General features: G+C 43.4%; 1 protein-coding gene across 1 annotated transcript in view; it reads left to right on the top strand.

Moving 5' to 3' along the window:
* The window catches only part of RAB3B (RAB3B, member RAS oncogene family), a 50,289-nt gene that overhangs the window by 24,570 nt on the left and 9,137 nt on the right, over positions 1-16,582 (top strand). Inside the window, exon 3 of the mRNA XM_035122707.3 lies at positions 11,915-12,033. Within this exon, the coding sequence (XP_034978598.1) occupies positions 11,915-12,033 (119 nt within the window). The remainder of the gene's footprint in view (positions 1-11,914; positions 12,034-16,582) is intronic.

Genomic DNA, 16,582 nt, shown 5'->3' on the forward strand with positions numbered 1-16,582 from the left:
GTCTACCAGCTCCATCTAGACTGAGACCCTACCTGCCCGCAGACTGTCTTGCCAGAGTAGTGCATGCTCTGGTTATCTCCCGCTTGGACTACTGCAATGCGCTCTACGTGGGGCTACCTTTGAAGGTGACCTGGAAACTGCAATTAATCCAGAATGCAGCAGCTAGACTAGTGACTGGAAGTGGCTGCCAGGACCACATAACACCGGTCCTGAGAGATCTATACTGGCTCACAGTACGTTTCCGAGCACAATTCAAAGTGTTGGTACTGACCTTTAAAGCCCTAAACAGCCTCGGTCCTGTATACCTGAAAGAGCGTCTCCACCCCCATCATTCAGCCCGGACACTGAGATCCAGCACCAAGGGCCTTCTGGCGGTTCCCTCACTGCGAGAAGTGAGGTTACAGGGAACCAGGCAGAGGGCCTTCTCGGTAGTGGCACCCGCCCTGTGGAACGCCCTCCCAGCAGATGTCAAGGCAATAAGCAACTATTTTACTTTTAGAAGACAACTGAAGGCGGCCCTGTTTAGGGAAGTTTTTAATGTTTGATGCTGTACTGTTTTTAATATTCGGTTGGAAGCCGCCCAGAGTGGCTGGGGAAACCCAGCCAGATGGGCAGGGTATTATTATTATTATTATTATTATTATTATTATTATTATTATTATTATTATTATTATCCTGGCCAGGCAGGAGCACTTGAAGGCCCAGAGCAAGGCCCAGAGCAAGGCCCATTATTATTATTATTATTATTATTATTATTATTATTATTATTATTATTATTATTCTGGCCAGGCAAGAGCACTTGAAGGCCCAGAACAAGGCCCATTAGGGGTATGGCTTGGGGAGAGGAGGCATGGCTTGGTGGATAGAGAGGCCTGTGGGGCCCTTTGGTTCACAACAACTGTTCTTGTCTATATATATTTGGGGCACGTGCATCTCCCAGTCTAATTTAAACCAGCCTTTAGCTTGAAATGAGAAATTTCCCAAACGCTATACAGTGTGGTGCTAAACTGCAAGCAACAGCTATGTTTTCCCTGCAGATATAACTGCTGCCTCTGTTCAGTGGGAATCAATATCCCTTACCTGTTTCAGATAGGTGGCGGCTTGGCATTTTTAAATAAATTAAGGAAAAATATGTCTGTATCTAATACTGCTGTTATGTCTTCCTTTCAGAATGTGAAATGATTACTTACCTAAACATGGTTTGTACTACCCTAGTCACAAACTAATCATTCGCACTGATTGCTTCACCCTCCACACTGCTCATTTCTTGTATATGCTAACAGTTTCCCTTGTGTTTTGGTGCTAAAGAGAAACTGCTGCAGTCATTTCATTTTTTATTTGTATGCCGCCTTTCCACAGTTGAAAACAATGTTCAAGGCGGCTTACAACATGACAAGATTTACACAATTACAAAAGTCACGAACAATAAATAAACCACATCAAAAAATGCACAACCAAATGGAAAACAATTTCCACATAAATCAAAATCTAAAACTAAGAATACAGCATTAATATCAGTTTAAAATGGCATAAATAACAGCAATTTACAACAAAAAACAAACAAAGTCAGATCCTGAATAGAATCAAAATGTGTTTTTGTATCTTGTGGCACAGCGTGCTTTGATAGTGAAGACAGAAAACGGCATCCATTTCAAATTGCTGGGGTTTTAATCCCTGTGTATAACCCCACTTTTCAATCAGTTTAGAAATCAGCATTAAAGAAAGAGCAGCAATCTTACAGTCTGATCCTAAATTCATCTCACGGATGCCAATTCCACTGATATTCAAGGAATTTACCGTATTTCATGGGCGTAGGCAGGGGGGGCAGGAGGGGGCAGCTGCCCCCCCAGAAGCAAAAATAATAATGTATTTTACAGACCATAACCAGCACTTTTCCCCTCCAAAAACTGAAGTGGAAAAGGCTTTGCTTTAGCAAGAGCAGCTAAGTCTCCGCTTGCTGGGGGGGGGCACAGCAGTAACAAAAACACATCAAATAAATAAAGCAAAGTGGCTACCAGTAGTTAAGCAGTTAAGACAATGGAGCATATATCCCCAGGCAAGATTTGATAGCTGACCATTTCACCCTATTGTTCTTAAGTGGGACTTGTTAATGAGCATTCAGGAGCATTAAGAGTTCTATTGGCGATTTAATGAGGGTGCAGACTCAGAGGATTCAATTTGACTAAGGTGGCTCTGCAAGGCTAAAAGGAAGTGAATAAGAAAGGGGGGGCTGTAGCTTTGACAGACACAGTGATGTTTATAAAAAGCATTGGTGTTCCAGTCTGCCCCTCCTCCTGCATCTGTATACTGTAAATCAGGGGTGGCCACCTCCCAAGAGACTCTGATCTACTCAGAGTTTAAAACTGGGGGTGATCTACCCCCTTTTGGGGGGTTCAGGTCAAAGCTGTTGAGTTTTTTTTAAAGGAAGGGAAGCCCTGTTTTTTGGGGTTTAGGTCAAACTTGTTGAGCTTCTTTTAGGAGGGAGGGAGGCCCATTTTTGTTTAGGGCTTCAGGTCATAGTTCAACTTTTTTGAGGGAGGAGGAAAATTTTGGGTGAGCTTTTTTTAGGGGTGCCAGTGACCTACCAGTGATCTACCACAGACATCCAGTGATCTACTGGTAGATCACAATCTACCTGTTGGACGTGCCTGCTGTAAATCAAGCAGAGAGAAAGCTGCTTACAAGGCTCCTGTACATGCAGAGTTCCAGCATCACAGCGTCACCCAGAGGCACCCACAAATATGAGTTATCCCTCTCTCTATTTCTTCCTTCCTTCCCTCCCTCTTCCATCCTTAATAAAATATGGGGGGGCAGATAAGCCCCACATAGAAAGCCCATCAACATGGGGGGATGACTCTTTCAAATACGGTATTTACCAGTAATTGGGGGGGGGGAGAGGCACCTAGGCCTCTAGGAGTTGGCTGCTATGCCTAGGAGTAGGACAATTCAAGAAAGCAGAACGATGCATATGGTATGGTAATATATCAATAGAATCGTAGAATTGTAGTCGGAAGGGACCACAAGGGTCATCTAGTCCAACCCGCTGCAATGCAGGATTTTTTTCCTAAGGTGGGGCTTGAACCATGGTTGAAATATTATGCTGATATGCAGCAACGCCTCGGAGCTGTCGTAGCTGCGGCCATGCCTTGCCCCGCCCTCGCCCGCCCTTCCACCCCCTCTTGCCTGCCCGACCCTCCTGTCCTCTTGCTGCAGAGTTCCAGCATCACAGCGTCATCCAGAGACACCCACAAATATGAGTTATCTCTCTATTTCTTCCTTCCTTCCCTCCCTCTTCCATCCTTAATAAAATACGGGGGGGGGCAGATAAGCCCCACATAGAAAGCCCATCAACATGGGGGGATGACTCTTTCAAATACGGTATTTACCAGTAATTGGGGGGGGCACCTAGGCCTCTAGGAGTTGGATGCTATGCCTAGGAGTAGGACAATTCAAGAAAGCAGAATGATGCATATGTATGGTAATATATCAATAGAATCATAGAATTGTAGTCGGAAGGGACCACAAGGGTCATCTAGTCCAACCCCCTGTAATGCAGGATTTTTTTCCTAAGGTGGGGCTTGAACCATGGTTGAAATATTATGCTGATATGCAGCAACGCCTCGGAGCCGTCGTGGCTGCGGCCGTGTCTTGCCTCGCCCTCGCCCGCCCTGCCACCCCCTCTCGCCTGCCCGACCCTCCCGTCCTCTCCAGCCAAGCAGGGTAGCCGCCAACGCTACCAGCCCCAGAAGCACAAGGTGGCCGCTGCTGCCACCGCCACGATGTCATCAGGCCCGTTGGCCCTTTAGCCCCGCCCACTTTGTGGCCCCTCCCCTTCTGTGCCTTGGCCCCGCCCCTGAACGACCATGGCTTGCCCCCCCCCTAGTTTTGATCCTGGCTACGCCCCTGCCGTATTTTCATGCATATGTAGGTTTTATGACCCAAATCTGCCCCCACGTATACACACACTTCACTATGTATTCTGTTGTAGTTTTTTTCTTCACAGCACTGTTTCATAAATCCTATAAAATCTGTAACAGGCCAGTAAAGTGATAATCAGTGTCAGAAGATGTTTGAGAAGGAAGCAGCTGTGTTTTCTACCTCACTTGCTGTTTGATCGGCTGAACTGGCAAGCAGTAGCTAATCCCTGCTGTATTTTCAAAGCAGCAGCAGCAGCAGCCCCCACCAAACAACAACAACAACAACTAAAACATTTTCTATGTGATAAGTCAATTTCAGATTTTCATAGCCCAGGTCTGTATTGAGATTACAGAAGTACCTTATACTCACAAGTCACACCCATCCCTTCATTGCCACAGGCCCTATTTTGTACTGATTTTGTGGCATTTAAAATGAGGAAATAGAGGAAACAAGCTACCATTTTGACCAACCTTTCCATGTGACAAAAATGGCCCCCATATCTCCCATGTTGGACCAACCTGTGGCTATATACACATTAGTAGGGGGCGCAAGTGATGCTGTGGTCTAAACCACTGAGCCTCCTTGCTTGATCTCCCTGTGGTTTTGTGAAAATGAATGATTAGTTGTTAGAAGGAGAGAAATCACACAATTAATTCCTTTGAAGTGAAGTGTTTTCAGGAGAGCTAAGCTCTGCACTGACTGACATTTTCTGGTAGTGACCCGGTGGGTGTGGGGTTAATTTGCTGCTGCTGGCAGGTGAAATCAGAAAGCAGCTTTCAAAGTGATTCATAACATCACTTGCTTCTCATAGTAGCCATTGACTCATCCTCCCCTCCCCTGAACATTTCTATTTCTAGGTTGTAGCAGGAACAAAGGTTGACCAGTGCCCACCAACATAATTCTTTGTTGCTAATTTGGTAGAATTCGGTGAGGGCAATGTGGGACATCCAAGTAAAAACTGAATACTTAAAATGTTCCATTTGGTTTGCTGTTTCGTATTATTAGTGTTGTGCATGCTTTGGGTTTTGCAGAGTGCCATGAGCAAAACAGAAACAAAACCCCAACAACAAGTCAATGCTCAGAGGAGCTTTCAATTTACATTTTAAGCATGGGGTGGGGGAAGAGGTCATGGGAGGCAGTAGGGAAGGGAGATGCAAAGGTGGCAAGACATGAGCAAACACAGTTATAAACTGAATGATCGCTGCTGCTGCACTTCAAACAAAAGCAAAGGTGGATTTTGGAAAAATAGAGTGTTGTCCGGTGAAGGGGTCCACAGGGCAAGGAAGGTCACTGTAGAGAGCTCCAGTTGAGCAACTTTTGACAACAAAGGCTAGAAGTGGACTGAGGCCTTCTGAGTCGCAGCTTCCGTTCCATCTCCCTCCATATGAATATCCATTTGTTTTCCCATCTGAGAGAGGACAACCCCTCAAAATGCTAAAGCTATTGCATTCACTTGCCACTTCAGAAGCAAGTGTCATGGACTGACTGGACGCAGAGCAGTGGTGGGAGGCACCAGCTGGGAAACCCCAAAGGGAAGGCGGCTCAGAGCCAGGGGATTGGCAGTGGAACTGCGATGAGTAGTCAGCGAGAGAAAAAGGAACAGACTGGGGGGAGGAGGAGGAGGAGGTATCGGAAGCTGAAGAGGGAGCAGGGTTAGGGAGCAGGAAGAGCCTGTGGTAGAGAACAGTCCAGAATTGGAGGCAGAAGCAGGGGCAGGGCGCCAAGAGGCAGGGTGGAGGCAGGCCACTGAAGAAGCAAGGGAGTTTCCCCCTCTTGCTGTGACCAGCTCCCCTCCCCACTGCGAATGAAGGAATGAAGAAGGTGGAGCAAAGAGAGACAAGACAAAGCAGCCTTAGGCTGCTGGGGAAGGAACCTAGTGGAGGACGCTTAGAGAGCTGTGGGAGGGCAGGGACCTTCAGTTCTCACAACTGCCTCAGTGGGGCAAGACCTACTGGGAAGTGTTCGTGATTTTGGTTTCATTGAATAAAGAGTTAACTTCACTGACACCAGATGTTTTATTGCTGAGCTGCCTCTGACTTTGGCTCCTGACAGCAAGGCATCATGGGAGAGATGAGAATTAAGGGGTGGTTGTGAGTAGTTGGACTTGACCTTCCAACATAAACTAAGTGAAAAACGTACAGTATAGGCTTATGTCGGTCTAGTTATATATACATCTTTCCTGCTAGCACCACAAATGCATGCCCGTCTGCCACTAAGAATCCTTCCTAACAACCCAAGGATTGTTCAAGTGTATGTGTGTGTGTGTGTGTGTGTGTGTGTGTGTGTGTGTGTGTGTGTGTAGAACTCCTGCTTTTATCCATTCTGTTGCAAGAGTGGCTTGTCCTATTTATCATTTCATTCCCGGCTGCCACAAATGCCTCCTCTTGCGGTAAATGAAGTGTGATTTAAGTGTGTGAATGAAGAATTTCTGAAGTGCTTTCCACTACCTATATGAAGTAGATTCACATCCATCATTTCACTCAAATTATGGGGAAAGTCCTATTTTCAGACCTTTAAAAGTGGACTCTGTGGGATTATCACTAGGGACTGCAAGCTGGTTGATTAATAGGTATGGGATTATTTTAATCAATAAGGGTGAATTTTAATTGGTTGGGATGTCACCACAACAGAGAATTGCAATGAAATGATGAAAGATGGCCTATCTTCCTAACACTGAGTTTAGCATCCTTCAGGATCTCTAAAAAGCACCTATATTGAGGTTTTGGTAAATAAACTTAAAGCAATAAATTAACCAATTCATTGACTGAAAGGCATTCAATTAATCAACTATACTTCTTTAATTGGCAGAAGCCCTAACAGCTGAGCAAAGGTTCACATATATATAACCAAGGTCCACATTCTTTGATTGGATAAATATTCATATCCAAACTGAATGGGACTTCCCGTAAGGCTGTGTACATGGGGGCATTATCTTGCAGCTGGGTCATTCAGATCCATTTTTAATGTATGTGCAAAGAGCACATTAGGGTCAGCACACTTATGTGTTTTCACTCAACACGTTAATTGCATATTCTGCTGCTTGCCATTCACACCAATAGGTGGAGCTCAGCAGAAAATATGCCAAGTTTCATGCCCCCCTCCACCTCTTGCCCCTTGATCACTCCTCCCCTTCCTCTTCCAGTTAGCTTACAGGAGTAAACTGTAGTTTGTTCTTTAAATAACTAAATATTTATTAATTTTTAAACAGAATTGCAAAATATCTGTAATATTAAAAACAAATTGTAGCTACTTGGTGATCTGAGTGGGGCTTATGTGTGTTTAGGGCTTTCTGCAAATTAAGATAATTTTTCTCCCCCAGCCTTTGCCAACTGGTGTCCAACTTCAGCTTAATGAACCTTAGGATTCAGTCATGTTCATGAGAGGAGGGAGAGGAATTAAAATCAGCCCTGAATCTTGCTGTTTTTCCAAACCTCTCCAAGAGTCCCCTGCACATAGCTGCCAAGTTTTCCCTTTTCTCGCGAGGAAGCCTATTCAGCATAAGGGAAAATCCCTTAAAAAAGGGGATAACTTGGCAGCTATGCTCCTGCAGCATTGGAGAGGCTTGCTGGGGTGAGTTAGCGTCTTGGAGATATTTGGGGGAGAATTATGAAAAGAGGCTGGACTGATTAGATTCCTTCCCCTTTTTCAGCAACATAATTGGATCCCAAGGTGCTTTAAGCTGAAGTTGGAGAAGGCTGTGAGAGGAATTACATTAATCTACAGAAAGTCTGGCACACGCGTAACTCCTACATTCAGAGCATTAAGCAGCCCTAAGCATTTGCTTTTATTATTACGGAAGTAGGAGTATGGCAACAAAGGCTGCTTGTTGAAACATCAGCACTATGGATGGGGAGAAATTCGATTGAGTTTGCATTCAAGGGCAAATCTATCAAATTTGCACCTTCTGAAAAATTTCTTGTTGGCTTCTGTCTGTAACAAGAAAATGGAGTGAACTCAAAAAGCTGGAGAATCACAGCACCTGCTGTGTCTGCAGAGACCGGTATCTCATAATTGCTGCCTTCCATGTTGTTTTTGCTGCGTTAGCAACACCAAAGTGATCTCTCTAGGTTGCAAGCTTGGGCAGTGTGCTGTCCTAACGAGAATACCCACCTCTTGGCCTCACTGATGTGGTCCAAAGGAAAGTAGAGCAATACATTTGGCACCAGCTTGGCTGCAGGAGTTGATGGAAGGAGGCAAACTATGTGCCATTCAATCATCTTAGGAACTCCACTCCTTGCTAAAATGTGTACATTCGTCAAAACAGCATACAAAAATGTGTTTATTAGCAGAAAATTGCACTTGAATGCAATGTTGCTAGACCTCAGCTCTCAGCCAGCATGACCAATGGCCAGGGATGATTGGAATTATTCTCCAACCAGAGAGCCACAGGTTCCACCATCCCTGCCTTAAAGCTCTTTTGGCAGTTGCTGAATTTCCTGGCTAAGTTACCTTTCAGTCTCCTTCACCCCCTGGAGTGTGTAGAAGAAAGAGGAGACTTCTCCATTAATCATATTAAATGCATGAAACCTTTTAGAAAGTGGAGCTTGAAAGCCCGTACACTGCCATTTGATTTTTTGAAAAATACCACCAGCACAAACCTGGACACAGCAGGGAAGAAAAGGGGCTGTACACATCAGGTGTGCGCCTTAAAGATAAGGCCCTCGTTTTTTTCTGCTGCTGTTTCAGAGCATCTGTCTGATAGCTGAGAGATGGATGAAATATGTGCAAATGGATTTTTTAAAAAACAAACATGTATTTGTAAACACTTTGAATGTCTGGTCTACATGTTGAACTTTGAGGGGAAACAGATTAAAATGCTGTCAAAGCTTTCTCACTTCTAGGTTGCCAGTTCAGCTGGAGAGCCATCTCAGAAAACAAGACCTTATTGCAGGCATCCCCAAACTTCGGCCCTCCAGATGTTTTGGACTACAATTCCCATCTTCCCCGACCACTGGTCCTGTTAGCTAAGGATCATGGGAGTTGTAGGCCAAAACATCTGGAGGGCCACAGTTTGGGGATGCCTGCCTTATTGTCATAAAACTGCTAAGCAATCTGTTCCAGTAATTCTCAAATATTTTCAAACCATCACCTCTTGAGGCATCGTGAAGGCCAGAAAGATTAATTGCAACCACTTTAAATAACTGTTAGGAAATAGGATTACTGTTTTGGGATGTCCTCAAAAGTGTAATTTTTTCTCTGCATATCCCCCCAACCCCCGAGATCACCTCAAGGTAAAACATATCTGCCTTCAACAGCCAAATGCTAACTGCAGGTCTTCCATTTTACGTTGTCATGAGTAACAACAGGCAGACTGAATTATAATAATAGGTGCCATGTGTGGAAAATTTTCCAGTGGAAACTTAACTTCTTTTACCAGCCACCAGTCCAAAGTGATGTGATTTTTAGGGTATAGCATGGACATTCCTAGTACAACAGATATTGATAGCAATAAGGGGCAAACCTTATCTGAAAACATATTCTTTGTCTTTTGTTTTTAATTTTGAAGTACTGTATTGTTTTTATTGTTTTTCTCTGGAGACATTCAGTGTTTGCTTAGGCACAGAGGTGCTCAGAATAAAATAGGTATGATTAATCCTCAAAGCAAAATAATAATCTCATGAAATGTTTCCCATGGCATGTATATTTCTATCCCTTTCCGTAACCCAATAGGTTATCAGAATTCCCTAGCAGTTTATTGATGAGGTTGGCAGGCTTACACTCAGGAGTGACTGTTTATGGAAGCAAGTAGCTCATTTAACCAGACGTTGGGGAAATAAAGTGGTAGGGAGATGGTGTCGCTCAGATGAATGCTGCTTGTTCTAATGACGCTGCTTCTGCAAATATTACAAGATCTGGAAACCCTACAAATACAATGATAAACAAAGGAGTTGTGGTGCCTTTTGTGATCAGGTGAAGGGCTTGGGGATGCTATAGGACCCGGTCCTGCTTTTTGAAGGGTAGGTTGAGAAGAAAACCCCAAAGTGCTAAAAGGGTTTTCAAGAAATGGGTAACAAAAATCATTTTATTGGGAAACAGAAACAGTGCTGTCGGTTGAGGGGTGAAAGAAAGGCACAATGATTTTCTGTATAATGTTGCTAGGGAGAGAAATCAAAGGAGCAGAGCTGTTTCTATTTGTTTAACACTGGATATTCGCAGACACATACTGAATATACTATTTCGTCAGATATTGCACAAGTGGCACCTAATATGTCTCCTTTAAAAGAGACAAATCAAGGTACAGACAGTGGGTAGGGAATAAGAACATCCCAACTGTAAATACTGAGGCAGTTACCACTACTCTGCAGCTTCAACGATGGCAGAAGCTTGATAGAGATAAAAAGCAAAACCTCTCAGATGCATTAAAACTTGAGCTGCTCACACAATGCTGGACCCCAGGAGCAAGTTATGACCAAGCAGGATAGTACAGGTCCAAAAGCATTTCCCCATGCATGACTATACTTGCCTTCGGGCAAGGGATACAGAACAATTCAAACAAGAGCGAATAGATTAAAAAAACAGTTTCTATCCAAGAGCTATATAACCATCTTAAATGCTGTAACTAAATACAGTGCTGCCTCGCTAGACGAATTTAATTCGTTCCACGGGTCTTTTCTTATAACGAAAAATTCGCCTAGCGAATCCCATAGGAATGCATTGAAATTTTTTTGAATTTTTTTTTGCCCATAGGAACGCATTAATTGAATTTCAATGCATTCCTATGGGAAACCGCAATTCGCTAGACGAATTTTTCGTAAAACGAATTCGTCTAGCGAGGCAACCTCCGCTAGAAAAAACCTTTTGTTAAGTGGAAATTTTGTTAAGCAGGGCATTTGTTAAGTGAGGCACCACTGTACGGTAATATGATCTTGGGGAGTTGTAACGGGTGTGTGTGGCTATAATTGTGTTTTTGTTTTGTTTTTTATGGGATGGCATTCAATTTCATTGTACTATGTACAATGACAATAAATATCCATCTATCTATCATCTATCTAAATATTCTTAGTTAGCACACTCTGCTGTTTGGGTATGGCATTCTGTTTCCCCAGCCAGCATTTGTTTGCATTGAATTGCATTCATTGTTACTTCCCATTCACTCAGTTTGGAGAGGGCGTTTTGGAGCGCTTTGCAATCTCTTTTCATTTTACAATCTCTTTTCATTTTACATTTTCACATGAGGACATTGCCCCTTAATTCATGACTGCCCAGCCAAAAGTCCTGATGGAAATCACTCCCATGCTGCTTTAGCAATACCAATGAAAGCTCCCAATGGTGTCCCATCTCCCTTCCCTAAATCTTTATTCACTGATAATCAGCCTTCAGGTAATAATAATGTTTTTTTAGCTCTATGGTCCAGTCTGAACAGGGCTGATTTTTCAGTGCTCTAGTCATGTTTTTATCCTGTGCAAAACCTATAGATGCAAAATGCCAATACAGTGGTACCTCAGGTTAAGAACGTACAGTTATTAGTTCTGGAGTTTCATTCTTAACCTGAAACTGTTCTTAACCTGAGGTACCACTTTAGCTAATGGGGCCGCCGCCACCGTACGATTTCTGTTCACATCCTGAAGTAAAGTTCTTAACCCGAGATACTATTTCTGGGTTAGTGGAGTCTGTAACCTGAAGCGTCTGTAACCTGAGGTACCACTGTACAGAAATGACTTGAGAGGATTCCAAGAAACAACACTTTTTGACAAAGGTCTGATTAGGTTCTTTGTTGTGCAAGGTTTTATTATATCTATTATTTAGTATTGTAATAATACCTTTGTAATTTGTTTGTTGTTGTTTTCCATTTCCATATTGTATGGAAGCTGGTTTAGAAATCCTTAAAGCAATCAACCAACCAATGACCACATTAAGGACTGAAGTGTGGCAGGCCCTCTGCTGTTTGTGGCAGACAGAGCATACAATAAAATCATGCTGATAAGATCAATGGGATTATGCTGTTTTCAGCAAGAGTCCTTGATGCCTAATGCTTCTGTTTCTTGTCGTTGTTTAGGATACTGCTGGACAAGAAAGGTACAGGACAATTACCACTGCCTATTATCGAGGAGCAATGGGATTTATCCTTATGTACGATATTACTTGTGAAGAATCCTTCACTGCTATTCAGGACTGGTAGGAACAGATGATTGTTACTTTCTGTAATGGTTTCATTTTCCAGTTACCATGCAATCCACTGTGCATGGTGTAGTGTGGTGTAGTGCCAGTGTGGTGTAGTGGTTAAGAGCGGTAGACTCGTAATCTGGGGAACCGGGTTTGCGTCTCCACTCCTCCACATGCAGCTGCTGGGTGACCTTGGGCTAGTCACACTTCTTTGAAGTCTCTCAGCCCCACTCACCTCACAGAGTGTTTGTTGTGGGGGAGGAGGGGAAAGGAGATTGTTAGCCACTTTGAGACTCCTTCGGGTAGTGATAAAGCGGGATATCAAATCCAAACTACTACTCCTCCTCCTCCTCCTCCTCCTCCTCCTCTTCTTCTTCTTCTTCTCTCAGTGATCAACTCACACCACATCTTATAAGAGGAAAGAAGGAAGCTCAAGAGCTTAACAAAACATAATCACAATCAAATTATTAATACTACTATTAATTACTCTGCCTGAGTCTATAAAAAATGCACACGCACAACTTAAAAAGTTTCTAGCCCAGTCCTGCATTTGTTGTCTCATAAATAGCTGCCAATGAATTTAGTAGACCTGATACTTCATCATGAGTAAATATGCACAAGATTTCAGCCTTATTCTCAAAGATGCTCCATTACTGCACATCAGGACTGTTTTTCCGCCCTGGAGCAATTTTTCAGCCAAATTATTCTACTGATGGCATTAATTGCCAAGCCCGAAGTTCATTTCACAATGTCAGTGAACATCAGTCCCATCTAATGTTTATTTATGAGATCTCAGTGTCATTCCAATTATGCAGAAAGCTTATGTATCACCAGAAGCTATACATCACTTTACCATCTGTGTGACAGTACGTGGTCCAACCTTCAAACATTGCAACAACCTTTCTAGAAAAAAAACAATTCTCATTCTAACCATCTGATTTTGATCCAGTGTAGCTGATTAGATGTAAAATTCAGAGGGAGAAGCATGTCATATACCGCTGGTCAAAAAGCTTGGAACCAGCCAAGACCCTGCTTACAGGATCTCTCAGATGACTAGCCCTTATAGCAAAATACATTCAGCCTAAACATCTTGAGCTAGGTTCCTTAAAGTACCAAAACAAGGCTGCAATCCTAATTAATCTTACCTGGGAGTAAGACCCATCAAATTTCATTAAGACTTACTTCTGGGTAAATACAGATGGGATTGTGCTGTTAGACATCAGTAGCCAGATCAAAGGAGCTTGCCTTCTGTGCTATCATACTCGCCAACCAAGAACAGCAGCATTTGTCTTGCTCTCTGCTGCATGTGAATGCCACCAGTGTAGCTGGCCAGGAGATGCTGTAGCTCAGGGGTCCCCAAACTTACCCGGCTTTGGGCCAGATGCCCGTCGTGCCGATTGCGTGGTGGGCCGGAGGGTGGGGGAGCGCGCGCGGGGGCGTGGGAGCACGTGGCTGTGCGCGCACATGCGCAAACGCTATTTCTGGCACACTCCTGACCTGGAAATAGCTTGTGCGCATGTGCAGAAGCCTCCTCCGACCGGGAAGTACACCGGAAATGACGCTTGTGTGTGAGCACAAGCTATTTCCGTCGCTTTTCCGGGTCGGAAGTCGGCAGCCGCGCCAGTAAGAGCGGGCAGCGGCAGTGGGCAGAAGAGGTCCCCGGGGGCCGCATAAAAGAGCCTCGGGGGCCGTATGTGGCCCCCGGGCCGTAGTCTGGGGACCCCTGCTGTAGCTGATTTACACATCTGTCAAATGACACAAGTAAAAATGGCAGAGAAATCCAATGCAGTTTGCATTAAAAGACAAACATACCTAATTTGCATTTCATGAAACAATATGCAAACTGAAACACAGCCATCCTTCAGCCAAAAGGGAAAATGCATATACTAGGGGGAAGTGTGCATAAATAGGAGCTAGGGGGAAATAAGATTAAAAATGCAATTATGGTAAATGAAAGGAAATTGCTTGCAAATGTGTGTATGGCAAAATTATATATACCGGTATAATGTACATATTAGGAAAAATATGCACTAAAAGACTATTTTTCATGAGGGCTTCTACTAATATATGCATTTGTATGCACACTTTACTGTACTATATGCATTTTGCACATGTTACTTGACTGGAGAAGTGTATTGCAAAAGTTAGAAAAGTATTTATATATTAATGGCTGTATTTCACTTTGTGTATTACTTTGGAAAGTGCAAATTTGGTTGATTCACCTCCAAATATGAACTGAATGAAATTTGTTTCCCATCCCTACCTGGGAATAAGCCACACGGACAATGAGACATATATAGGATTACTGTTTTAATGGAGTCAATCAACTTTGGCAGACAGTAGTACATATGCATTACACTAAGAAAACTTGACTATTAGTCTATTTCCCCAACTCTCTTCTAGCACAAAAAAAGCCAGTTCAAATGAGAAAAGTGTCTGCTTGCTGGCAAACTGTTTTTTCCCCCTTATAGGGTTGCCACATTGTTTTAAAATTCCTCTGACTTTTAAAACACCTTTGTATATAAAGACAAAAATTCAACAAGTGCAGCTTACCCCATCATGGAGAAGCAGATGGTGAAAGTACACCCATTGAATTTCTGCCTATCAGGCAGCTGTTAATGATATGGGAACCAGAAAAAGTAGCAACTCTGTCTCTGTGACTGCCATTATAACACTTCCCAAGAAGCTGAGAGCCTTTTCTCCTTTAAATCACACCTCCTTGTAATAATTATTCCACACAGCACAGTAGCAGCTCTAATTAGAGCTATGGCTTTCATTAAATGAGAAATATTTTTCTTGTAGTTCAGTTGTACTATGTCAGTTAGGATGAAGTGATCACTGCCCTCTCTAATGCATGCAGACAGAGTCAAGCCTTCCCCATTAGTCGGTATAATAGGATCACTCTGGGTCAGAAATACACCGTGCAACATTATTTGAAGCCTATGCCTATGTAATCTACAAAACACTATTGCTTATAATCAAATTCAAGACATTTTAGGGTAGATTTTGTTTACTGTGTCTCCATCATGTGACAATTGGGGGGGTAGGGAAGAGAACTTTCTGCAGTAAGCTCTGCCCCAGGCATCCCCAAACTTCGGCCCTCCAGATGTTTTGGACTACAATTCCCATCTTCCCCGACCACTGGTCCTGTTAGGTAGGGATCATGGGAGTTGTAGTGCAAAACATCTGGAGGGCCGCAGTTTGGGGATGCCTGCTCTACCCATTTCAATTGAAATGTAACATTAAGGGCCAGTCTTAATACTGCACTGCTGTATACACTTTTCAGGAGATAAATCCCATTGAATTCAGTGGGATTTGCCATTGAGTAGATAAGGGACCCAGGTGGCGCTGTGGTTAAACCACTGAGCCTAGGGCTTGCTGATCGGAAGGTCGGCGGTTCGAATCCCTGTGACGGGGTGAGCTCCCATTGCTTGGTCCCAGTTCCTGCCAACCTAGCAGTTCGAAAGCACGTCAAAGTGCAAGTAGATAAATAGGAACCGCTACAGCGGGAAGGTAAACGGCGTTTCCATGTGCTGCTCTGGTTCGCCAGAAGCGGCTTTGTCATGCTGGCCACATGACCTGGAAGCTATACGCCGGCTCCCTCGGCCAATAATGCGAGATGAGCGCGCAACCCCAGAGTCGGTCACAACTGGACCTAATGGTCAGGGGTCAGGGGTCCCTTTACCTTTACCTAGATATGAATAGGACTGTGCTGTTATTAGAGGTGGTGGAGGGAATTCAGTTCAGATTGCATTTAAAGGTAAACCCACCTACCGTAATTCACACTTTCAGAAACAACATGCAGACCAAAGGGAAGTGGTTGATTATTTAAAAATAAATGCAAAAACCTGCAAGGCAAAAATGAGTCTGAGGCTAAAGCATCCTGAGTGTTTATAGGACACACACTTCACAAGTAGCGCCTCTTGCTCTATAAAGTTAAAATGTGTGCAGTCAGTTTTCAAGATGTGCCAAACATCACGGTTTCTTCCAGAGCCAGAAAAGCATATGATACGAATGAATAATGGCAAAGGCCAAATTCATTTCTCAGTTTCATCATCTTGTCATTCTGTGGAAGTGACTTGAGATTGTGCAGGCAAGGGCAACTATTGCTCGCAGCTTATTTCTCCTCTCTCAAGTGCCAGCTTCCTTTCCTTGCATGACTATGCAGCGCTCTTGTCTCCACATGTACAAGATTTTGTAAAGAGATGGTTGCAAATCCCAGAAGGAACAGAAGGCTGGCTGACACCTAAGGCAGTGGGGATAAATAGATAAATAAAATCTAAAAACACTTCACTAACCAAAAGCCAGCAGGGGACCTATCAAACCAACTTTGAAAACACAGCCTTCTAAGTAACTTTGGAAAACATCTACACATTTTGCCTATACAGTATATAAGAAAAAATTCTGCAAGCTATTTGAGAGAACTCACACAGTTTGCTATCTCCTGTGATGTGAGCTTTTTAATGGCTTTGTAAGAGATTGCCATATGTCCTTGAAAAAAATCTATCGTTTCAGAGCTAAAACATTAAAAGCCTGTAAATTAGCTGGTGCACTCTTGTAT

This window comes from Zootoca vivipara, chromosome 7 (genome assembly GCF_965207765.1).
Source record: "Zootoca vivipara chromosome 7, rZooViv2.hap1.1, whole genome shotgun sequence".
NCBI classification, from domain to species: Eukaryota; Metazoa; Chordata; class Lepidosauria; order Squamata; family Lacertidae; genus Zootoca; species Zootoca vivipara.